Here is a 25,952-nt window from a genome sequence, read left to right on the forward strand (position 1 = left end):
CGGGGGGCCGGCAGGGGGCGCGGGGCGGCCTCTCCGCCCGCAGGTGCACAGGGGGTGCGCGAAGCCCCGTGTGGGAGGGGTCCCGCGGCGCCCCGGAGCCCCGCCCCAGCCGAGCGGGCGGTGCGAGGCTAGAGCCCCGGGTCGCGGCTCGGCTGCGCGAGCTCCTCGCCTGTCCCTGGCCGCGCGTCCCGGCTCAGGTAGGTCCGCAGGGGCGGGTTGAGCGGGCCCGGGAGCGCCTGGGGCCCCCGCTGCGGGGTCAGGCGCGTCTCCCTGGGCCGGAGGGGCCCGCGCATCCGCGAGGACGCTGGGTCTGGCGGCGGGGTCGTCTCCCCCGGTGGGCCGTCGGGGCCAGGCGGCCTCCTGCTGCCCCTCGGCTTCTGCTCGCCCGCCGGGGCCCGAACGGCCGGAAGCGGGCCTCGTGGACGGGAGGGGTGTCCGCCGCGGGGCCCCTGCTCCTTGCTCCGACGACCCCGCCGGCCTTCGGCCCCCACAACAGCCAGTTAGAGGCTGTCGCGTGGAAGGAACTAGCCCTTGGCACTTTCCCTTATCGTAGCGTGTTGGGTCGCCGAGCCCCCAGGACCCGAGACGGCTGTTCCCCCCCCCCGCCCCCAGAAACAGTTGCAGACCCTTGGGACTCGGCAGCACACTTGCAGGGGGGTCGTGCCCTCGCTGAAGCCCACGCGGGGTTAAGAACCGGGTTCCTGGGGGCTCACCGTATGGAGACCTACACGGGGCAGGTACTGAATTCGGATTCACAGTCGTGTGAGCGGTGGGGAGCCTGGCTCCGCAGTCTTTCCGGGGGGTGGGGGGAACTGGCCTGGGTCAGACGGGGGGGGGCGGTGTGCGCAGCGGGAGCGCCGCGGGCCCAGGCTCCCCGCCCGCAGCTGGAAGCCCTCGCGCTTGCCCGCGCGGCGGCCCCGGCGCCGGTCCCCCGTCCCAGCTGCGGCGTGCGCTTGACGAATGCAGCCGCTTCCTCGCTGGTCTCCTGCTTCGCTTGCCCTTCCGCGATCCATCACCTAAGCCGCCGCAGGAGGAACCTGGCAAGCAGTGTAATTGCTGTCGCCGCCTCCGCTGAGTCCTCCAGCGGGTCTGTCCCGAGCTTACAGTAAACCCAAGCTGCCGCGCGCCCCTCACCGGGGCCCTCTGTGTCGGCCTTCTCCCCCTGCCCCTCCTCCCCCTGCCCCTGCCCCTGCCCCTCCTCCTCCGGCCGCAGCACGCTCCTGGCCGCAGGGCCGTCGCACCTGCTCCGACTCCGGGAGCTCCGTGACGCTGCCTGGCACCCTCCCCCCCCACCCCCCCAGGTGTTTGCGGTTTGGCCCCTCCGTTCAGCCCCTGCTCAGATGTCCTTTATCAAGGAGCGCTTTCTGGACCCCCACAGGCTGGAATCCTCTTCCCCAGTCACTGCATTCCCTTACGCTGCTTCCATTTCTTCTCGGCACCGTCTCAAGTCGGGATTGGTTTTGTTTGGTCTCTCTCCTCCGCGGCCCTGCCGGTCGTGGCGGCCTCCGCATCCCCGGCGGCCCGAAGCGGTGTGGGACCGGGATGGGGCGACTGCGGGTGGACTGGGTGGAAGTGAAGGCCTGGTGGATAAGGACCACATGCAGCGGAGGTGAAGGGGAGGGGCTCGAGGCCTGGCTTTGCTGCCCTTGATCTTGGGCACGTCCTCTCCCGGCCTCCATTTCTGGGCCTTCTCTCGGTCCTGCTGGGGGGCTTGCTGAGAGAGAACCAGGGCCGCGTGCGGGGTAGGGGTGGGCCACGGCGGCTGCAGGGCAGGCAGCGGGCACAGGTCTCGGCTTTCCTGCTTGCCTTCCTGCTCTTCTGTGCAACGGGTTTGTTCTTAAAACCCCCCTTTAAGTGACTCCAAGAAACCTTCCAAGATGCGGGAAGAAACTTGAGGCAGACGTGAAGGACGGGTTCTGGGGTTGCCTTTCTCAGGAGGAGCAGACTCTCTAAGGGTAGTGCCCAGGGCTGTCCTGCGGGCAGACCTAACCCAGGGCCTGCCACCAACACATTAGAGTGCACACTTTTTTGGGGGGGGGGTAATGGTTTGATTTTACACTCAAGGGCCCTCAATGTCAGGTTTTGTGCTTAGAATGAATTTCACTGGAAACAACTAGCTCTGCCATTTTCACGAGAAGATACTGGAGTTTCCTGGGAAATGCTGAAAGTGCTTGTGGTGCCTCAGGTTTTTGGTTTTTTTATTTTTTTAAGTTAATTTAAGTCATCTTGACACCCAGTGTGGGGCCCGAACTCACCACCCGGAGATCAAGAGCCCCATGCTCTTCTGACTGAACCAGCCAGGCGCCCCATGGTGCCTCGGGTTCAAGCCCTGCAAGTCCTTTGGGGGAGCCAGCTCACGAGAGCCTTCTGAGGACCGCAGAAGGCAAGGGCTGGCGCAGACGTGCTTGGCCTGTCCCCGGGGAGCGGGACTCTGGAAAGAGCCAGACGATGAGCTAAGAGTAAATGACAGGCCGGCCAGCAGGGACTCCGCGGCTGGGGGGCGGCCGGGCGGGGCCTGCTCATTCTGCTCTCTCCCTGCAGGCCCCGCCATGTCCCGCAGGCTGGGCTGCCTGGTCCCCTACAGCCTGGCTGTGTTGCTGCTCAGCGGCCTGCTCTTCCTGAAGAAGGAGGCCACGCCGGCGGGGGGCCCCGCGGCCCGCCAGCCCTTCTGGTCTCCCCCGGGGCCCCGCCGCAGCCAGTGTGCCCCCAACCGCACGGTGGCTAACGTCTCCCTGTCCTTGCCTGGCCGTCACCGCCTCTTCCTGACCTATCGCCACTGCCGCAACTTCTCCGTGTTGCTGGAGCCTTCGGGCTGTGCCGAGGACACCTTCCTGCTCCTGGCCATCAAGTCGCAGCCTGGCCACGTGGAGCGGCGCGCGGCTATCCGCAGCACGTGGGGCCGGGTGGGGGGCTGGGCCAGGGGCCGGCGGCTGAAGCTGGTGTTCCTCCTGGGGGTGGCGGGACCCGCGCCCCCCGCCCAGCTGCTGGCCTACGAGAGTCGCGAGTTTGATGACATCCTGCAGTGGGACTTTGCGGAGGACTTCTTCAACCTGACCCTCAAGGAGCTGCACTTGCAGCGCTGGGTGGCGGTTGCCTGTCCCCAGGCCCACTTCGTGCTAAAGGGAGATGATGATGTCTTCGTCCATGTCCCCAACGTGCTGGAGTTCCTGGAGGGCTGGGACCCAGCCCGGGACCTCCTGGTGGGAGACGTGATCCGCCAGGCCCTGCCCAACAGGAACACCAAGGTCAAATACTTCATCCCCCCGTCCATGTACGGGGCCCGCCACTACCCGCCCTATGCCGGGGGTGGGGGATATGTCATGTCCAGAGCCACCGTGCAGCGCCTCCAAGCAGCCGTGGAGGAGGCCGAACTCTTCCCCATCGATGATGTCTTTGTGGGCATGTGCCTGAGGAAGCTGGGGGTGAGCCCCATGCACCACGCGGGCTTTAAGACATTTGGAATACGGCGGCCCCTGGACCCCCTAGACCCCTGCCTGTACCGGGGGCTCCTCCTGGTGCACCGCCTCAGCCCCCCCGAGATGTGGACCATGTGGGCGCTGGTGACAGATGAGGGGCTCAAGTGTGCAGCAGCCCCCTTGCCTCGACTCCGAGGGGCGGGTTGAGTGAGTAGACCCAGTGTTGATTTTCCTGTCATGATGACAAATTGAGAACCTTGACACTTGACCCTGATGGTCTACAGGAAATGCTGACTTCATTTTTGTAACCCCCACCCCAACCTTGCTAACTCTGATTAAAAACACTGAAACTTGGCTTCACTGGTCCCAGCATGTGTTGAATGGGAGCCACATTTGGCTTAGTGAATGCTGCCAGAACTCGGGTGCTGGGGGGGGGGGGATTCCTGGAGCCCCTTGGGGCTCTGCCAGTCTGGGAGGTGAAGGAAAGGGGCTGCACAGGGCCCCAGAATATACACACAAACATGTTCTTTCTGAAATGCAAAACAAAAAAAAATTATTCTCCTTCAGATACAATAGAGAAACTCGAAGGAAAGAAGGAAACAAGAAGCATGTGTTGGAACATGTCCTGTTGAGCACCAGGTAAACGCTCTGCTTTCAGTTCCTTAAGAATACTGGACTTTTGGCTCCTGGGCTTCAGCTGTCCTTACAGGCAATGGGACCAGATCACAGAAGGCATTAGAAACACTTAAAAAGAAATCTTATAAACAAGCTCCTCTTCCCCCCCCCCACCCAAAAAATGCACATTCCTATGGGGGGAGCAAAGACTAAATCATATTTGAAAATGTAAGACTGGAAATGGAAGTTAAACAGCTACTGAACTTGTCTGTGGGCATGACAAAAAAGGACCCCTCTCTCTGGCCAGGCTGCTGAGATGCCCTGGGTGAGAGGGAAAAAGATGGGTGCCTGGGAAGCTGTGCAGACTGGGGTCAAATGTTAAACAGGGTGCAGTGCCCCAGGGCTAAGAACCAGGTCCACAGCGGGGGGGGGGGGGGGGGGGGGGGCCAGGCGCTCCCAGCTCAGTCCGGCCTGATGGGCCAGGGCAGGACCTGCTGTGTCCTCTCCGTGCAGGGATTTCCCCAGGCGGGGCCGGCAGACGTGGGCAGCAGCCGGGCACTCAGTCCTCACGCAAGTAGGCCTCCTGCTCCGGCCCAGCCCTCTCGTCCCCTTCCTCCTGTGTTTTCTGACGGAGCTCCTCCGTCTGTGCTTCTGCCAGCTTGGTCTCTGCTTTCTGGGACAGCTGACGCACTTCCTGTACCTGCGACTTCACCAACTGAATATGATTCCTGGCAGTTATCGAGGCCTGATCTGCTCCTGCCAAAAGATGGGACAATGAGGCTGAAAGGTCACATGGGGCGGAACGCGCGGGGCCGGGGGGGGGGGGGGTGTTGTCGAGGAAAGCCTGGGGCCCTGTGGCTGGCATCTGAGCCCCTCCGTCTTAGTCTGTCCCTGCCCTCTCTGCACAGCAGAGAACTTCCTACCTCCACACTGAGGTCGGCATCTTTCTCCAGCTATCGGCAGCTATCATTATTAAGAATTATAACTCCCACAATCCTCTTTATAGCTACACAGCCCTTCATATAGACACCTTATGAATTTACACAACTAACACATTTCTTTTTGACAAATTAATAGCTCAATGGAATTGTCAAAGCTCTCTTTCATCACCCAACCCAATCTTCAGAGATAACCTCTGCTGGAAGTTGAAAGGGCATCTTTCTCCTCTTTTGTACCTATGGAATGCATAGAGAAATACTTTACCTTTTGTGTCTTTATGTAAATTTATACTACTTATTGAACATATTTTACAATTTTTTTCTTTAAAAATGTTTTTGGGCTCTATCATTTGGGCTCTATCATTACAATTGTTAGATCTTCTAGTATGTCCTCATATAGATACACATATTTATCAATTCATCTATAGAAGATCTGGGTGGTTCTTTCCAACCTTACTGTATTAATAAGAATCTTCAAAAGAGAGAGAGGTGCAGAAGGTATAATGGAGCAAATTATAGCAGAGAACTTCCCTAATTTGGGGAAGGAAACAGGCATCAAAATCCAGGAAGCACAGAGAACCCCTCTCAAAATCAATAAAAATAGGTCAACACCCCGACATCTAATAGTAAAACTTACGAGTCTCAGAGACAAAGAGAAAATCCTGAAAGCAGCTCGGGAGAAGAGATATGTAACCAACAATGGTAGAAACATTAGATTGGCAACAGACTTATCCACAGAGACCTGGCAGGCCAGAAAGGACTGGCAGGACATATTCAGAGCACTAAATGAGAAAAATATGCAGCCAAGAATACTATATCCAGCTAGGCTGTCATTGAAAATTGAAGGAGAGATAAAAAGCTTCCAGGACAAACAAAAACTAAAGGAATTTGCAAACACGAAACCAGCCCTACAACAAATATTGAAAGGGGTCCTCTAAGCAAAGAGAGAGCCTAAAAGCAACATAGACCAGAAAGGAACACAAACAATATACAGTAACAGTCACTTTACAGGCAATACAATGGCACTGAACTCCTATCTTTCAATAGTTACCCTGAATGTAAATGGGCTAAATGCCCCAATCAAAAGACACAGGCTATCAGATTGGATTAAAAAACAAGACCCATCGATATGCTGTCTGCAAGAGACTCATTTTAGACCCAAAGACACCCCCAGATTGAAAGTGAGGGGGTGGAAAACCATTTACCATGCTAATGGACACCAAAAGAAAGCTGGGGTGGCAATCCTTATATCAGACAAATTAGATTTTAAACCAAAGACTGTAATAAGAGATGAGGAAGGACACTATATCCTACTTAAAGGGTCTATCCAACAAGAAGATCTAACAATTGTAAATATCTATGCCCCTAACATGGGAGCAGCCAATTATATAAGGCAATTAATAACAAAAGCAAAGAAACACATCGACAACAATACAATAATAGTGGGGGACTTTAACACCCCCCTCACTGAAATGGACAGATCGTCTAAACAAAAGATCAACAAGGAAATAAAGACTTTAAATGACACACTGGACCAAATGGACTTCACAGACATATTCAGAACATTCCATCCCAAAGCAACAGAATACACATTCTTCTCTAGTGCCCATGGAACATTCTCCAGAATAGATCACATCCTAGGTCATAAATCAGGTCTCAACCGGTACCAGAAGATTGGGATCATCCCCTGCCTATTTTCAGACCACAATGCTTTGAAACTAGAACTCAATCACAAGAGGAAAGTCAGAAAGAACTCAAATACATGGAGGCTAAAGAGCATCCTACTGAAGAATGAATGGGTCAACCAGGAAATTAAAGAAGAATTAAAAAAATTCATGGAAACCAATGAAAATGAAAACACAACTATTCAAAATCTTTGGGATACAGCAAAGGCAGTCCTAAGAGGAAAGTATATAGCAATACAAGCCTTTCTCAAGAAACAAGAAAGGTCTCAAGTACACAACCTAACCCTACACCTAAAGGAGCTGGAGAAAGAACAGCAAATAAAGCCTAAACCCAGCAGGAGAAGAGAAATAATAAAGATCAGAGCAGAAATCAATGAAATAGAAACCAAAAGAACAGTAGAACAGATCAACGAAACTAGGAGCTGGTTCTTTGAAAGAATTAACAAGATTGATAAGCCCCTGGCCAGACTTATCAAAAAGAAAAGAGAAATGACCCAAATCAACAAAATCATGAATGAAAGAGGAGAAATCACAACCAACACCAAGGAAATACAAACAATTATAAGAACATATTATGAGCAACTCTATGCCAACAAATTAGATAACCTGGAAGTAATGGATGATTTCCTAGAGATGTATCAACTACCAAAACTGAACCAGGAAGAAATAGAACACCTGAACAGACCTATAACCACTAAGGAAATAGAAGCAGTCATCAAAAATCTCCCAAAACACAAAAGCCCAGGGCCAGATGGCTTCCCAGGGGAATTCTACCAAACATTTCAAGAAGAATTAATACCTATCCTTCTGAAACTGTTCCAAAAAATAGAAATGGAAGGAAAACTTCCAAACTCATTTTATGAGGCCAGCATTACCTTGATCCCAAAACCAGACAAAGACCCCATCAAAAAGGAGAATTACAGACCAATATCCCTGATGAACATGGATGCAAAAATTCTCACCAAAATACTAGCCAATAGGATCCAACAGTACATTAAAAGGATTATTCACCACGACCAAGTCGGATTTATCCCTGGGCTGCAAGGTTGGTTCAACATCCGCAAATCAATCAACGTGATACAATACATTAACAAAAGAAAAAACAAGAATCACATGATCCTCTCAATAGATGCAGAAAAAGCATTTGACAAAGTACAGTATCCTTTCTTGATCAAAACTCTTCAGAGTATAGGGATAGAGGGTACATACCTCAATATCATAAAAGCCATCTATGAAAAACCTACAGCGAATATCATTCTCAATGGGGAAAAACTGAGAGCTTTCCCCCTAAGGTCAGGAACGCGGCAGGGATGTCCACTATCACCACTGCTATTCAACATAGTATTGGAAGTCCTAGCCACAGCAATCAGACAACAAAAAGAAATCAAAGGCATCCAAATTGGCAAAGAAGAAGTCAAACTCTCACTCTTTGCAGATGATATGATACTTTATGTGGAAAATCCCAAAGACTCCACCCCAAAACTGCTAGAACTCATACAGGAATTCAGTCAAGTGGCAGGATATAAAATCAATGCACAGAAGTCAGTGGCATTCCTATACACCAACAACAAGTCAGAAGAAAGAAAAATTAAGGAGTCGATCCCATTTACAATTGCACCCAAAACCATAAGATACCTAGGAATAAATCTAACCAAAGAGGCAAAGGATCTGTACTCAGAAAACTATAAAATACTCATGAAAGAAATTGAGGAAGACACAAAGAAATGGAAAAACGTTCCATGCTCATGGATTGGAAGAACAAATATTGTGAAGATGTCAATCCTACCTAGAGCAATCTACACATTCAATGCAATCCCCATCAAAATACCATCCACTTTCTTCAAAGAAATGGAACAAATAATCCTAAAATTTGTATGGAACCAGAAAAGACCCCGTATAGCCAGAGGAATGTTGAAAAAGAAAAGCAAAGCTGGCGGCATCACAATTCCAGACTTCCAGCTCTACTACAAAGCTGTCATCATCAAGACAGTATGGTACTGGCACAAAAACAGACACATAGATCAATGGAACAGAATAGAGAGCCCAGAAATGGACCCTCAACTCTATGGTCAACTAATCTTCGACAAAGCAGGAAAGAATGTCCAATGGAAAAAAGACAGTCTCTTCAACAAATGGTGTTGGGAAAATTGGACAGCCACATGCAGAAGAATGAAACTGGACCATTTCCTTACACCACACACAAAAATAGACTCCAAATGGTTGAAAGACCTCAATGTGAGACAGGAGTCCATCAAAATCCTAAAGGAGAACACAGGCAGTAACCTCTTCGACCTCAGCCGCAGCAACTTCTTCCTAGAAACATCGCCAAAGGCAAGGGAAGCAAGGGCAAAAATGAACTATTGGGACTTCATCAAGATAAAAAGCTTTTGCAAAGCAAAGGAAACAGTCCACAAAACCAAAAGACAACTGACAGAATGGGAGAAGATATTTGCAAATGACATATCAGATAAAGGGCTAGTATCCAAAATCTATAAAGAACTCATCAAACTCAACACCAAAAGAACAAAAAATCCAATCAAGAAATGGGCAGAAGACATGAACAGACATTTCTCCAAAGAAGACATCCAAATGGCCAACAGACACATGAAAAAGTGTTCAATATCGCTCGGCATCAGGGAAATCCAAATCAAAACCTCAATGAGATACCACCTCACACCAGTCAGAATGGCTAAAATTAACAAGTCAGGAAATGACAGATGTTGGCGGGGATGCGGAGAAAGGGGAACCCTCCTACACTGTTGGTGGGAATGCAAGCTGGTGCAGCCACTCTGGAAAACAGTATGGAGGTTCCTCAAAAAGTTGAAAATAGAGCTACCATATGATCCAGCAATTGCACTACTGGGTATTTACCCAAAAGATACAAAAGTAGGGACCCGAAAGGCTACGTGCACCCCGATGTTTATAGCAGCAATGTCCACAATAGCCAAACTGTGGAAAGAGCCAAGATGTCCATCAACAGATGAATGGATAAAGAAGATGTGGTATATATATACAATGGAATATTATGCAGCCATCAAAAGGAATAAGATCTTGCCATTTGCAACGACGTGGAAGGAACTGGAGGGTATTATGCTGAGCGAAATAAGTCAAACAGAGAAAGACATGTATCATATGACCTCACTGATATGAGGAATTCTTAATCTCAGGAAACAAACTGAGGGTTGCTGGAGTGGGGGGTGGGGTGGGAGGGATGGGGTGACTGGGTGATGGACACTGGGGAGGGTATGTGTTCTGGTAAGCGCTGTGAATTGTGCAGGACTGTTGAATCTCAGATCTGTACCTCTGAAACAAATAATGCAATATATGTTAAGAAAGAAAAAAAGAAGAAGAAGAATGTAGCAGGAGGGGAAGAATGAAGGGGGGGAAATCGGAGGGGGAGAAGAACCATGAGAGACGATGGACTCTGAAAAACAAACTGAGGGTTCTAGAGGGGAGGGGGATGGGAGGATGGGTTAGCCTGGTGATGGGTATTGAGGAGGGCACGTTCTGCATGGAGCACTGGGTGTTATGCACAAACAATGAATCATGGAACACTATATCTAAAACTAATGATGTAATGTATGGGGATTAACATAACAATAAAAAAATTAAAAAAAAAAAAAAAAGAATCTTCAGTACAATGCTAAAAGTTAGTAGATCGTAAGCACCCCTCTTATTGCTGACCTTGATGGGAATGCCTCTCATAGTTCATTACTAAGTAGAATTACTTAACCTTTATCATGTTAGAAAAATTCTATTCATAACTGTACTTAGATTTACATCATAAATGGGCACTACATTTTACTGACGGCTTCGGGGCACATAGTGACATTACATGGCCATTATATTACGTAGCTTTCCTCCTCTACTGCAGATGATCTCAAGTAGGGAGTTATGTCGATAGTTTTTTTTTCAGTATTGAAGTATCTTGTATTTTGAGGGTGAATGGCTATATTTGACTTACATCCATGTAAGTGATGCTGACCATAGTTTTGTTCCAGTGCTGGCCTAGTGCAGTTTGCGGTCAGGGCCCATGCTGACTTTATACAGTGACAACAGTCGGAAGGCTTGCCATCACGTTCTATGCACTGGTATGCTTTCTGTAACAGGAATTATGTTCCTTGAAGATTTGCTAAGACTCTCCACGAAACAGCTGGGCTTAGTGTCCATTTTGGGGGCACAAAATCTTTGAATGCTATTTCAACTTTTATGGTTATTGGTTTTATTTGGATTCTTTACTTTTGGGGACAATTTGGGATTTCCATAAAGACTGTAATATTTATATAATGAAAAGCCCTCCATATCTTTAATAGCCCTTTCTGATGTTATTTTTGCCCTCTAAAAAGTCATACTTGCCAAATTTTTAAGGAAACCGATTTTGCCTTTTTTTTTTTTTTTTTAAGATTTTATTTATTTGCGAGAGAGACAATGAGAGACAGAGAGCATGAGAGGGAGGAGGGTCAGAGGGAGAAGCAGACTCCCTGCTGAGCAGGGAGCCTGATGTGGGACTCGATCCCGGGACTCCAGGATCATGTCCTGAGCCGAAGGCAGTCGCTTAACCAACTGAGCCACCCAGGCGCCCCCGATTTTGCCTTTTTAATTATTTTTTAAAGATTTTTATTTATTTTAGAGAGCGTGAGCAAGCGCATGAGTGGGGGTAGGGGCAAGGGAGAGAAGAGAATCCCAACCAGACTCCCCACTGAGCACAGAGCCCAACGTGGGGCTCCATCTCACAACCCTGAGATCATGGCCTGAGCAGAAATCAAGAGTCGGACGCTTAACTGACTGAGCCACCCAGGTGCCCCTATTTCTTTAAATCTTCTTACACCTTTTATTTCACATACATACATCGTTCATAATTTCTTTACCACTCATCTACCGACGGACACTGGGTTGCTTCCGTATCTTGGCTATTGTAAATAATGCTGCAGTAAACACAGGGGTGCATATATCTTTTTGAATTTGTGTTTTTGTTTTCGTTGGGTAAATACCCAGTAGTGGAATTACTGGATCATATAGTGTTTCTATTTTTAATTTTTTGAGGAACCTCCATACTGTTTTCCACAGTGGCTGCACCAATTTACATTCCTACTAATAGTACACAAGGATTCCCTTTACTCCACATCTTGGCCAATACTTGTTACTTCTTGTCTTTTTGATAGGAGCCATTCTGACAGGTGTGAGGTGTGATCTCGTGATTTTGATTTGCATTTCCCTGGTGATTACTGATGTTGAGCATCTTTTCATGTGTCCATTGGCCATCCGTATGTCTTCTTTGGAAAAATGTCTATTCAGATCCTCTGCCTGTTTAACTGGATTGTTTTTTGGTGTTGTGTAAGTTCTATATGTATTTTGGATATTAACCCCGTATCAGATATATAATTTACAATTATCTTCTCCCATTCGTTAGCTTGCTTTTTTGTTTTGCTGATAGTTTCTTTTGCTATGCTAAAGCTTTTTATTTTGGTGTAGTCCCAATTATTTTTGCTTTTGTTTCCCTTGTCTGAGGAGACATATCCATACATATAGGTTGTTAAGGGTGAGATTATTGCCTATGCTTTCTTTTAGGAGTTTTATGGTTTCTGGTCTCACACTTCGGTCTTTAATCCGTTTATTTCTTGTGTATGGTGTAAGTAAGTGGTCCAGTTTCATTCTTTTGAACGTAGCTGTCCAGTTTTCCCAACACCATTTGTTGAAGAGACTGTCTTTTCCCCATCGTATAGTCTTGCCTCCTTTGTTGTAGATCAATTGACCACATAGGTGTGGGTTCATTTCTGGGCTCTCTATCCTACTCCATTTATGTCTCTTTTTGTGCCAGTACCACATCATTTTGATTACTATAGATTTGTAGTATATTTTGAAATCCGGGATTTTGATACCTCCAGCTTTGTTCTACTTTCTCAAGATTACTTTGGCTATTCAAAGTCTTTTATGGTTCCATACAAATTTTAGGATTATTCTAGTTCTGTGAAAAATACTATTGGTATTTTGATAGGGTTGCATTGAATCTGTAGCTTGTTTGGGAGACTATGGATATTTAAACAATATTAATTCTTCCAATGCATGAGAGCATGATATGTCTTTATATCTCTGTTGTCTTCAATTTCTTTCATCAATGTCCTAGTTTTCACAGTATGTGTCTTTCACCTCCTTGGACAAATTTATTCCCAGGTATTTTATTGCTTTGGGTGCAATTGTAAATGGGTTGTTTTATTAAGATTTTATTTATTTATTTGAGTGTGCGTGTGTGCGCGCACACACAAGCAGGGGTAGGGGCAGAGGGAAAAGGAGAGAGAAAATACCAAAGCAGACTGTGCCCAGCAAGGAGCCCAACACAGGGCTCGATTCCACAACCCCTAGACCATGACTCAAGCTGAAATCAAGAGTCGGATGCTCAACCAAGCCACCCACGTGCCCCTTGTTAATCTTTTTTTTTTGTAAACCATTGAGTATGTTAGCTGTGGGTTTTTCATATATGGCCTTTATTATGTTGGGGGATGTTCCCTCTAAACACACTCTGTTGAGAGTTTTTAACACAAATGGATGTTGTATTTTGTCAAATGCTTTTTTTTTGCATCTATTGATCCTATGGTTTTTATCCTTCCTCTTATTGTGAGGTATCAACACTGATTTGCAAATATTGAACCACCCTTTCATCCCTAGAATAAATCTCATTTGTTCTTGGTGAATGATCTTTTTTTGCTGTTGTTGTTAAAGATTTTATTTATTTGAGAGAATGAGGGAGAGAGAGCATGAGAGGGGGGAGGGTCAGAGGGAGAAGCAGACTCCCCGCTGAGCAGGGAGCCCGATGCGGGACTCGATCCCGAGACTCCAGAATCATGACCTGAGCCGAAGGCAGTTGCTTAATCAACTGAGCCACCCAGGCGCCCGGTGAATGATCTTTTTAATGTATTATTGATTTCAGTTTGCTAATATTTTTTAAAAAGGTTTTATATGACAGAGTGCGCTTGCGCGAGCACAAACACAAAAAGCAGCAGGCCGAGGGAGAGGGAGAAGCAGGCTCTCTGCTGAGCAGGAAGCTGGACTCGGGGCTTGATCCTAGGACCCTGGGATCGTGACCTGAGCTGAAGGCAGATGCTTAACCGACTGAGCCACCCAGGTGCCCCAGTTTGCTAATACCTTATTGAGGATTTTTGCATCTATGTTCATCAGAGATACTGGCTTCTGGTTTTCTTTTAAATATTTGAGACACAGTGAGCGTGTGTGCTGCTTGGGGGCGGAGGGGCAGAGGAAAAGGGAGAAAGAATCCCAAGCAGACTCCCTGCTGAGTGCCGAGCCTGACGCAGGGGCTTGATCTCGTGACCCTGACATCAGGACCAGAACTGAAACCAGGAATAGGAAGCTTAACTGCACCACCCAGGCACCCCTGGTTTTCTTCTTTTTGTAGTGTCTTTGGTTTTGGTGCCAGGGTAATGCTAGCCTTGTAGGATGAATTTGGGAATTTTCTTTTGTCTTCTATTTTTCAGAGTAGTTTGAGAATAGGTATCTTTTTAAATGTTTGGTGGAATTCAATTTGGTGAAGCCATCTGGCCCTGGACTCTTGTTTGTTGGTTTTTTTAATTCCATCTCATTACTAATAATTTTTCTGTTCAAATTTTCTATTTCTTCCTAATTCACTTTTGGAAGATTTTCTGTTTCTAGGAATTTATTATTTCTTCTAGATTGTCCAGTTTGTTGGCATATAATTTTTCATATTCTTTTAAACCTCTGTATCTCTGTGGTGTTGGTTACTTCTATTCCATTTCCAATTTTGAGTCTTTTTTTTTTTTTTTGAATGAGTCTGGCTAAGGTTTATCAATTTCGTCTATCTTTTGAAAGAACCAATTCTTGGCTTCATTTTCTTTTTTTTTTTTAAGATTTTTTGAAAAATCTCTACACCCAATCTGGGGCTTGAACTCACAACCCCAAGATCAAGAGTCACATGTTCCACCGACTGAGCCAGCCAGGCGCCCCTGGCTTCACTGATCTTTTCTTTAAAACTTTCCTATTTCTCCTCCAATCTTTATCATTTTGTTCCTTCTACTAGCTTTGGGATTTGTTCTTTTTCTAGCTCCTTTAGGTGTAAGGTTAGGTTTTTTGAAGTTTTTCTTGTTTCTTGAGGTAGGCCTGTATTATTGTAAACTCAGAACTGCTTTTGCTGTGTCCCAAAGATTTCAGTCCATTGTGTTTTCATTTTTCTCCATGTATTTTTTGATTTCCTCTTTGATTTCTTGGTTGACCCACTTGTTTAGTAGCATGTTGTTTAGCCTCCATGTGTTTATTTTTCCAGGTTTTTTTCTTGAAATTGATTTCTTGTCTCAATTCATTGTGGTAGGAAAAGATACTTGATAGGATTTCAATTTTAAACTTAGACTTGGTTTATGGCTTAACATATGATCTATCCTGAAGAATGTTCCATGTGCATTTGAAAAGAATGTATTCTGCTGTTTTGGGCTGGAATGTTCTGTGTGTGAATGTTAGGTCTATCTGGTCTAATGTGCTGTTCAAAGCCATTGTTTCCTTGTTTTCTGTCTGGATCATCCATCCTTTGATGTAAGTGGGGTGAAGTCCTTTACTATCATTGGATTATTGTCAACTTCTCCCTTTATGTCTGTTAATATTTGCTATATATAGGTGCTCCTATGTTGGGTGCATAGTTTACAATTGTTATGTCTTGGATTGATTCCTTTTTTTCCTTTTGGTTAGGGAGAGAACGCACACACGGGAAGGGAGGGGGAGAGGGAAAGAATTTTTTTTTTAAGATTTATTTTAGAGTGTGCTTGTGGGGGGTGGAGAGGCAGTGAGAATCTTAAGCAGACTCCGAGTAGAGTGTGCAGCCTGGTGCTGGGTTCGATCTCATGACCCTGAGATCATGACCTGAGCTGAAACCAAGGGTCAGTCGGATACTCAACTGACTGTGCCATCCAAGCACCCTGAGAAAATCTTAAGCAGACTCCATGCCTAGTGTGGAGCCTATATGGGGCTTGATCTCATGACCCGGAGATCATTAGCCAAAATCAAGAGGCAGATGCTCAACTGACTGAGCCACCCAGGTGCCCCACACAGTCTTAGTCTACTTGTCTGATAGAAGTATCACTACCCTGGTCCCCTCCCCGCTCCCCGCCCCCCCCCCGCCAGCGCCGGTCTCACTTATATTTGCATGGTGTATATTTTTTTTTCCCATCCCTTCACTTTCAGTCTATATGTGTCTTTAAGTCTGAAGTGAGTCTCCTGCAAGCAGCTTATAGATGGGTCTTGTTTTTCTTATCCATTCAGTCACCCTCTGTCTTTTGATTGGAACACTTAGTCCATTTACATTTAAAGAAATTACTGATAAGTATGTACTTACTGCCATTTTGCTAATTGTTTTCTGTTTCTATAGTTCTTCTCTGTTCCTTTCATCTTTTGTTCTTTTCCCTTCCAAGTTTGATGGCTTTAATGTTTATTTTTTGTGTATTATAGATTTTTGATCTGTGGTTACTACTGGGTTCATATATAACATGTGCATAGTAGTCTATATTAAGTTCGTTGCTTAAGTTTGAACACATTCTAAAAGCACTACATTTTTACTTCCCATGTTTTATGTATATGATGTCATTTTACATCTTTTTGTGTATCCCTCGACTAATTTTTGTAATAATAGATTTTTACTACTTTTGTGGTTTAACCACCATACTGGCTAAGTGAATAGTATTTTTACCAAATATATTTGCTTTTACTTGTGAATTTTTTTCCTTTCAGAATTTTAACATTTCCTGAGTGGTGATGAACTCCTTTAACTTTTGTTTGGGAAACTACCTCTCCTTATATTTTGAATGATAACCTTGCTGGGTATTCTTGGTTGTAGGTTTTTTCCTTTTAGCACTTTGAACGTATTATGCCACTTCCTTTTGGCCTACAAAGTTTGTGCTGAAAAACCAGCTATCAAATACCCCTTACGGGGAATCCCTTGCATGTAACTGTTTTGCTGTTTCTAAAATTTGGTTTATCATTACTTTTTGTAATATTAATTGTGTCTTGGTGTGGATCTCCTTAGGTTCATCCTGTTAAGAGCTATCTGTGCTTCCTGGACCTGGATGTCTGTTTCCTTTCCCAGATTAGGAAAGTTTTCTGCCCCCTTCTAGCTCTTCTGGGATCCCTATAATGCAAATGTTATTATACTTGATATCACCGAGTATCCTTAACCTGTTTTCATTTTTTATGTTTGCCCTTCAGCTTGTTTTCCATCATGCTGTCTTCCAGGTTGCTGACCCATTCTTCTGCATCTTCTAATCTGCTGTTGATTCCTTCTAGTGTATTATTTATTTCAGTTGAATTCTTCACCTCTGGTGGGGTTTTTTTGTTTTGTTTTGTTTTAGAGAAAGCAAGAGCAGGAGGGGGAGAGAATCTCAAGCAGACTCTGTGCTGAGTGTGGGGCTCTATCGCACGACCCTGATATCACCACCTGAGCTGAAACCAAGAGTGGGACGCTTAACCAACTGTGCCACGCAGGCACCCTTTTTTTTTTTTTGTATTTTCTCTTTGTTGAAATTCTGAGTTCATCCACTTTTTTCTCAAGTCCAATATCTTTATGACCATTACTTTGAATATCTTTTCAATTGTCTTAATGTTCTTTTAGTCTTGAATCCTTATTCTAACATTGTTCTGCCAGCTTTTTGGAGTAGCTTTCTTTTAAAATTGGTTTGGTTTAGCTTTTTATAACTTTTTTTTTTAAGATTTTATTTGCCAGAGAAAGAGAGCACAAGCAGGGGGAGAAGAAGCAGGCTCTCCACTGAGCAGGAAGCCCGATGTGGGGCTTGATCCCAGGATGCTGGGATCAGATGCTTAACCAACTGAGCCACCAAGGCGCCCCTAGCTGTGATTAGTTTTTTTGAACATATTCATAGTTATTGTGATGACTCATGTTGGAACTTGTTCCTCTATTTCTTTTAAGACTTCCCTGTTGGGGCGCCTGGGTGGCTCAGTCGTTGGGCGTCTGCCTTCGGTTCAGGTCACGATCCCAAGGGTCCTGGGATCGACCCTGCATCTGGCTCCCTGCTCTGTGGGAAGCCTGCTTCTCCCTCTCCCACTCCCCCTGCTTGTGTTCCTGCTCTTGCTCTCTCTCTCTCTCTGAAATAAATAAAATCTTAAAAAAAAATTTTTAAACTTCCCTGTCTTAAATTCATTTATCAAGTTCTGTTTAGCAAGGTCTAATGTTGAGCTGATGTCTAGCTCTTCTCAAAACAACTACTGGCATGCTTTCACTTCTTCCCCAAATGGATTTAAAAATTTAAATTTTACTGAATTTTGTTCAGTTTCTTCAGAAAGCATACGTGGTTGGTAAACCAAGTATTTTTATGTCTGAAATGATATTTGGCTGGATATAGAATTCTAGGTTATTGATTTGTCCCCTTGCATCTACGGTTGTTGATCAGAAGCCACATCTGATTACACTTCCTTTGTAGGTAAATCTCCTTATAGTTTATTTTTCTTTCTATATTTCATATTGAGACCTTTTAATCAGTTTTGTAAAAATGTCTTTTTTCCCAGATAATGCTTACACTTTCCCTTTTCTCCAGCTCAATCTGGACTGCCTCAGCAAACCTTCCCATTCACTGCACCTGGCAACCCTGCTCCCCCCTCTGCTGGGGCACTGCTCGAATGCTTTCACATTTCTAATGTTTCACTCTTCATTCCACTTGTGCTTCTAGGATCTCAGAGTTCTTTAGTTAACTAAGATTTTTTTTTTTACTTTTAAAAATATATATTATATCCTTTTTAAGATTTGGTACTAGAGCCCCTAGTTTGTTAGCTTAGAATCAGAAAACAAAAATTTCTATGAGCTACCCAGTTTGAGACCAATTCAGGTAAGAATAGAGTTTTCTTCAAAATATATTTAAATAGTTAAAAACCTTCAGCTCAAGCCCACTGGGTAGATTGAGAGGTTCAGAAAACATCCTGGTGAATGAATAACTGCATTTTCTATATTGGGATGCAAAGGTACAGAGGCTTTAGCATTGCGCTGAATCTTACTGTACCCAGCATCTCAGTGCATTTCTTAACCCTTCGATCCCCATTTTCTTCATTTGTAACGTGGGGATACTAATCCTCACAGTTCCTTAAATTAAAAATCCTATAAAATACTTACTGCAAAGTGTGAAACAGACCAGTACTCAATAAATGGTAGCTATTATTTGTCCTGGATTTGCCACTGACTAGGATTCCAGGTCTCAGTTTCTCCATCTACACAGTAAGGTTCATACAGATTGGTGGTCTTCAGTCTCCTCCAACTGTGCCACCGTATGACCAGTTATCCATAAATATGGAGGTATAAAAAGAAAATGCTTAAAAACGATTTAGATGCAATTATTCTAATTGGCAATAGCTGTGTCGTTTTCTAGACTATGGCCTCCCTAGCTAGTGGAAATGGGGACATTTTCTCACAAAGTTAGAGCCACACGGGCCTTACACTAATCTAAATCCCTCATTTTACAGCCAGATGAAAACTCAGATGGCACCTAGGGAGTGACAACTTGAACCTACCAGTTTGGTATGCAGCTTCTGCCGCCATCTCTGAAAGACCAAGTGCAGTCAGCCACGTGGTTTCCAACTTCAAGTATTCTTGTTGTTTTGAAGTCATCTGTAAATTAATTAAACACAGCACTTGAGACAACATGAAGAGGTTAATAAGCACATTAACATGGGTTTATTCAAACCAGATTCGGAGAACAGTTACTGTCAGACACCACAACGAGGTAGGCGCACTAATACAGAAATGTCTATTAACATCTTGCTTACCTCAACTCTGGCTCCTATGATCACCTGCCACACTTCATCTTCCTCCTGTGAACTCATTTTCCCAAGTAAACTTGTATATCGTCGGTACAAAGAAATTAAGGTATAAACGGCCTACAAATATAGAATAAATGAGTAGAATAAGTGAGGCATATTAGGATTTGTGAGATTTATACCCCAAGGAAATAGAGTCCCGTTACAGCAAACCATTCAGTCTTTCCACCTCACCGAAACTACACGATTGTAGGAGGTAGAGGCATTATTCCAGGACATAAGTATCTCCACTTGTCAAATTCTGTGTTTATAAAAGCTTGTTAGCAATTCAGACATAGAGAATACAATGCAGGGGAAAACTCAGAAGGCGGAGGGAAAAAGCTGCTGAAAAATGAAGGTACAATAAACCTATAAATGATTTGGATTATCCAGATACCTCTCTACTACCTCATAAGTGGTTTTCCAACTGTCCCCACAGCGAAATCCCTGGTGCTGTGAGTGGTAGACTCTAGACCCCTTTACCCGTAACTGAACTCAATCAGCTTGGTTTTCTTGTCTTTTTTACTGGGCTGCTGTATTTAAAGATTTTTCTCTTAGAAAGGGTTCCTGGGGAAAGTCTAAAAATCACTGATTTAGGTCAAGGGCTCAGCCAACTTCTCCAAAGGTCCAGAAAGTAAATATTTTAGGCTTTATGGGCCCTAGAGTCTCTGTTACAACTATTTAACTCACAAAAGCAGTCTTAGACAACATATAGACAAATGAACCTGGCTACGCTCCAGTAAAACTACAAAAACAGGCATCACAGTAGATTTGGTTTACAAGCCACAGCTTGCTAACCCCTGGTTTAGAAGATCAAGACCTAACAAGACGACACTTACCTTAGTATATTCAGTGATTGCTTCCATCAATGCATACGTGGTCTGCGAGAGAAAGGTGGAGGTGCTATCGGTGACCAAAGACACAGCCCTCCTCATTAATGCGTCATTACTAAGAGAAGGAGGCTCCCATTTCTGAAAGACATAAACATTTCACTCAACTTCTAAAGCTTGAAGCAGCTGAAGGAACAAGTGAAAAACACTTCTGACACTACAACTGCTTGTTTTCTTTTTAGGCGTTGTTTTGGCTATTAAAAACATATGGAAATAATTCCAGAGTATGCTTTCTATCTACTTTTATTTTTTATGCTATGTTCCAAATAGCCAAGCATTTCTTTATATGAAATAAAAGTCTAGTAATTACAACCAACAAATTCGATGAAATTATGATTCATTCATTACCACAGGCTAGATACTTGGGATATGAAGATATGTAAGATCTATTCTCTGTCTTCAAAGATTTCAGATGGGGAAGGGGAGGAGCTGGGTCTAACAGGGAACTTGAAAAATTAATGCAATCAAGTACCATGGTGGCAGAAGTCTGTATAAGTGTCTTTTTTTTAAAGATTTATTTGGAGAGAGAGAGCGCGCACCAGAGAAAGACAGACTCCCTGCTGAGCATGGAGCCCGATGCAGGGCTTGATCCCTAGACCCCGAGATCATGACCTGAGCCGAAGGCAGACACTAAACGGACTGAGCCACCCAGGCACCCCAGAAGTCTGTACAAGCTACAAGTAGGGACATGCATGAGAAAACAGTCACTTCTATGTTGAATGAAAATAGCTTAAAAAGGCTTCACAGAGTTGATGAGGGATAAGCTGAGTCTAAGAAGTAAATGGGTGGATGGGGGAGAGCAATTCTGAGCAGAATGAACAGTACAGTCTTGGGTAGGGGTTGGGGACACTTCACTCTGACTTCAGCTATTATGTTAAAAAAAAAAAATAAAAAGCCAATGTAACTATCTCAAGAGTTAAGGAAATGTGGCCGCCTTAACTAAATTCAAGTATTCCCTGCTTTCTGAAAGTCTGCACTAAGTCTCTTTGCTCTTAAGGTACCTGACTGTACTAGTACCTTATTTCAATAACGAAAAGAAGTCCGGAGAGGATTTTTAAGTTTACAAAGAAAAAAAAAGCCGTTACTGTACTAAATGTCTTTTGTAAAAAGCAAAATGGCATAACATGAACTTTTGGAAAGATACTCTTCACTTTATGCTGAATTATGAAAGGTTTTATAGGAACGCTCTACTTTCAGGTCATCCCTGACTCTGCCTTTTCCTTCCTCAGCAGAGCATTTATTGTATCAGAACAAAGAAACCAATTCCTCTAATCATATGCAGTCTTGTTTTTGCTAGAGTATAAACCCATAGAATCACTTACTGAAAGTAGCAGTCAAGAAATCTTTGACACATGAACAAATCCAGAATTTTACTTACCATATTTATCTTCCGTTCAAGTAAGTATTCATTACATACCTTGCACTGAAGGTACAGAAAGACTGAAAAGAATATTATTTCTGCTCATTGGAAGCTAATTTTGATATATTCTAACTTATGTCTTCATAATGCATTTTATTTTAATCTCAACGCAGGGCTTGATCTCACAACCCTGAGATCACAACCTGAGCCAAAACCAAGAGTCGGACACTTAACCGACTGATCCACCCATAATGCATTTTACAGTGCATTTTCACTTGTTCCTCATGACAGCCCAGGTATTATCACTTCTTTTTTAGATGAGGAGATGGAAACCCAGAATAGTTACATTCTCTCCCCAAAAGTCACATATTTGACCTTAAACCACATCTTCGTCAACATTTGTACCCTTTCCATTATGCTCTGCTGACTCAGAGTGTAATCATCAAATATCAAAATACAACACAAGTGGTCAGAAAGAGGGAGATCATTGTTGGCCAGAAACTCTGAAAGGCTTTAAAAAGAGGTGGGACTTGGGCCTGAAGATAGCCAGGATGAGAACTGTCAGGCAGCCTGGGGATGAAGAAATAATGAGGAAAAGATACATCTGTTGCATGCAGGGGACATTCAGGGATCTGGCCTGGTTCCAACAGATAGCACAAGGGAGGTAAGAGGACAAGGAGACTGGAGTACGGGGAGAGTTGGCTGAGTTTTAGTTCTGCAACACACAACGGAGAGCCACTGCAGGTTCTGAAGAACAGAAGTGGAACGGCCATTCCTACAGGATAATGACCTGAGGCTCCTGTCATGTGGCCCAGAACTGAGGTAACTGCAGCTTAAGAAAAGTGTATGAACTGAGAAAGGACAAACCCAAAAACTTCTTTTGAAGGAAAGAAGAAAGGCTATCCTAATTGTGGCAGAAAATGGCCTGGTGCTCAAGTAAGGGTTTTAGGATTAACAATTCTATGAACAAGCAGAGATGAGGTTTGGTGTGAGGAACAAAAAGACGCAGGCTCATGAGAAAGCCTCAGAAGATGCTGAAAAGATTTGTGATTAAAAAAAAAAGATCAATTCCATTTAAGATTTATTTATTTAAGAGAGAGAGAACACGAGTGGGGAGGGGAGGAGCAGAAGGAGAAGCAGGCTCCCCACTGAGCAGGTGGCCCGATGCGGGGCTTGATCCCAGGACCCTGAGATCATGACCCCGAGATTATGACCTGAGCTGAAGGCAGACACTTAACCAACTGAGCCACCCAGGCGCCCCTGGAATTGATCTTGTTGCGATAAACACACATATAAGTATCAGAAATATTCTGCCAAAATGGGGTTTGCTAATTTCCTATTGAGCTCTTTCTCAGAAAGCATATAACCAGTGATCTTTTTAATAAGGTACCACTTTCATATCACCTACGTGACAACTCCACCTAGATGTCTACTAGACATTTTAATTTTAGACTGTCATTTCCAAAACTTAACTCTTGATTTCATCCTCCCAAAACCTACTTCCCCTCCACTCCAATAAATGGTAACTCCATTCTTTCAGGCGCTTAGGCTTTTTCAAAAACCCTGAAATATACTCCACATTCAATCCATCAGCAACTCATGCTGACCACATTTGGTCCACTTCTCCCCACCTACACTGTTGCCCGCCTACTCCAAGCCTGGACTAGAGCAACAATCTCCATTGGTCTTCCTAGTTCCACACAGCAACCTTTAAAACCTTATGTGAGATGGTAACAGCCTTGTGTTAAAATCCTCTGTGGCTTCCTTTTCAGAATAAAATTCAAAGCCTTACAATGGCTCAAAAGGACAAAACAGTCTGAGCCTCAGCTAATTTTCTGGTTTTGTCCATTATGCTCTCTTTCTCATTCCACTCCAGCCACATTAACCTTTTTGCTGTTCATCAAACATATCAGGTAGACACACCTGCTTCTAGGCCTTTGCACTCAAGAGTTCCTTCTGCCTGGCAAACTCTTCTCCAAGATATTACCACGGCTCATTCTTTCAGATCATACTGATCACAACTGAAACATCACCTTATCAGAGTAGCCCTCCTGGCCCACACTCTCCTATCCAACTCCCTCCCAGTACCCCTATATTCTTACCCTATTTGCTTCCTGCATAGCACTCATCAGGTGGCATTTTATATTTATTTTCTCCCCTTTCTTTTACCTAGAATGTGGGTTGTTTTTGGTTTTGTTTTTTGTTTTTGAGAGAGAGAGAGATGGGGGGAGGGGCAGAGGGAGAGGGAGAATCTTAAGCAGGCTCCATGCCCAGGGTGGAGCCCCACGCCGGGCCAATGCAGCCCGATCTCACAACCCTAAGATCATGACCTGAGCCTAAATCAACGGTCAGACGCTTGGCGCACCTGGGTGGCCAAGTAGGTTGAGCTGCTGACTCTTGGTTTCAGCCCAGTTCATGATCTCCGGGTTGTGGGATCGAGCCTGGGGTAGGGCTCTGTGCTTAGTGCAGAGTCTTCTTGTCCCTCTCCCTCTGCTCCTCACCCCCCCACCCCACCCGTGCTCTTTAAAATAAATAAAATCTTTAAAAATAAAACAAATAAGAGTCAGACTCTTAAACGACTGAGCCACCCAGGCGCCCCCACCCCAGAATGCAAGTTTTATGAGAGCAGGAATTCTGTTTTGTTCTTACATTTCCAACATATGGCACATTAAAGTTGCTCAATAAATTTTTGTTGAATGAAAGACTATTCTGTTGATAGGCTGTAATATCATCTTATTCTCCTCCCTCTTTATACAATTTGACCACTTTGACATACTGTTCCTACCAAATGGGACAATTAAAAATGGGAATATTAATATATTTGCTCAGCTATGAAACGATGATGCTGGTAGAGGAGAAAGTAAACCAGCGCGCGGGTGGGGGAGCACTGGGTACCAGAAGGGCTGATGGCTCACCGCCCAGAGACTCCAGGAGGGCACTGCACACTAAGAAACACCCACTGACACTGCAGTATTTTTACCTGTGCAATAGGAACTGCACACAGGGTCACGCCAAATCCAACGGCCACAGTTTTGTGCCATGGTCTTATCAAGTCTGAGAAGCAGCGCTTCTTCAAGTTCGCCACGACAGGAACACACTGCCTGTACCTAGAAACACAAGTCAAATTTAGGAAGGCGGTAACCGCCAATCTGTACGTGTCTTCAATTTGTTTGCAGGCGTTAGAAACTCACACTCGGCCAGGCAGGAGCCTACACGGAGATGCTGGGTCAGGGCTCGGGGGAGAGCGCGTCGGACTGCAAAGCCTCGGACTCGCTGCAAGGGCCACCTGCCACCCAACTCTCGGGAACCTCGGCCGCGCAGGGGTGCGGGCCCAGTGATGCCGAAGTTTAATCGGTAACAGGTGTGGAAGTTTAAAAGGCAGTCTCAAAGCTTTTTAAAAACCTTCGGCCAAAATAAACACTGCTGCACGCAGCATTCAGCTCCGGACCTGTGGCCGAGGTTTCCAGGTGTCCCCGATGGTCCCCACTAGGCCACACCTGGAACCCGCAGCCAGCAGGGCCGCGCGGGGCGGACCAGCTCCTCTCCTGCCCGCAGGGAAAACTTCCTCTCATAACCCGCCGCTCGCCCGGCCGCTCCCCCATCTCCTTCCAGTGACGGCGATGGGCCAACGGGAACTCGCGGGCAGGCCGAGGCGCCCCAGGAAGCCAGCCCGAGCTTGGGGAGGGAGGAGGACTGGCGTTCAGCCAGCGGAATAATGGAAAAGCCGTCAGTGAGAAATAAACCCCAGGTTTGGCCGCGGGAGGCGGGAGGCAGAGCCGGGACGTCCTCGGGCCTGACAGGGGCGGGACGCCGCGGCCCGCTCGGCCGAGGAGCGAAACGAGCGCCAGCTACGCCGGCGCTGCCGTCCCGGCCACCGCGCTACTTGCGGCGCCAAACCCCTTGCGGTGCTGCCCTCGTATCCGACCGCAGCGGTACCTGAAGAGGGAGGCTACGCTCCGCGACAGCCAGCTCCTCAGAGCCGCCATCCTGCGCCGGCCGGACGCCAGACGCACACGCCGGAAGTGACGCCCCTTCATGAGCGGAGGACGGGGCGCGGCCTCTTCTCGAGCGGGCCTGGCCCCATGACCACACCCCAGCCCGAAGGAGCAGTCGGGATTGGACGCGAGGGAGGGAGGGGACGGGGCTTAGGATAACGGCAGTAACGGCTGCGGCGAACGCCCAACCGCCGGGGCTTCCGCGCGGACGGGGCGGGCCCTGGGCCTGAGGGCGAGGAGCGGGCG

At 45.8% G+C, this 25,952-nt stretch overlaps 2 protein-coding genes across 3 annotated transcripts; one reads left to right on the forward strand and one right to left on the reverse strand.

Annotated features, from left to right (window-relative positions):
- The first annotated feature begins 136 nt into the window (after positions 1 to 136).
- Positions 137 to 3,770, forward strand: B3GNT4 (UDP-GlcNAc:betaGal beta-1,3-N-acetylglucosaminyltransferase 4). Of its 2 annotated transcripts, none has more exons than XM_036085038.2 (2): positions 137 to 197; positions 2,542 to 3,770. In XM_036085038.2, exon 2 carries the CDS (start codon positions 2,550 to 2,552, stop codon positions 3,621 to 3,623), a length of 1,074 nt encoding a protein of 357 aa, XP_035940931.2. In that variant the 5' UTR covers positions 137 to 197; positions 2,542 to 2,549; the 3' UTR covers positions 3,624 to 3,770. The 2 variants fall into 2 exon arrangements, with proteins under 2 accessions (XP_035940931.2, XP_077917158.1); XM_078061032.1 differs by lacking the exon at positions 137 to 197 and adding an exon at positions 348 to 737.
- Positions 3,771 to 4,025: 255 nt separating this feature from the next.
- DIABLO (diablo IAP-binding mitochondrial protein) lies at positions 4,026 to 25,795 on the reverse strand. The gene is made up of 6 exons (XM_036085040.2): positions 25,648 to 25,795; positions 24,692 to 24,818; positions 20,301 to 20,432; positions 19,432 to 19,542; positions 19,177 to 19,273; positions 4,026 to 4,787 (listed from the first exon to the last, which is right to left on the reverse strand). Exons 1-6 carry the CDS (start codon positions 25,746 to 25,748, stop codon positions 4,591 to 4,593), a joined length of 765 nt encoding a protein of 254 aa, XP_035940933.1. The 5' UTR covers positions 25,749 to 25,795; the 3' UTR covers positions 4,026 to 4,590.
- Positions 25,796 to 25,952: the final 157 nt, after the last annotated feature.

This window comes from Halichoerus grypus, chromosome 13, assembly GCF_964656455.1.
Source record: "Halichoerus grypus chromosome 13, mHalGry1.hap1.1, whole genome shotgun sequence".
In the NCBI taxonomy this organism is placed as follows: domain Eukaryota; kingdom Metazoa; phylum Chordata; class Mammalia; order Carnivora; family Phocidae; genus Halichoerus; species Halichoerus grypus.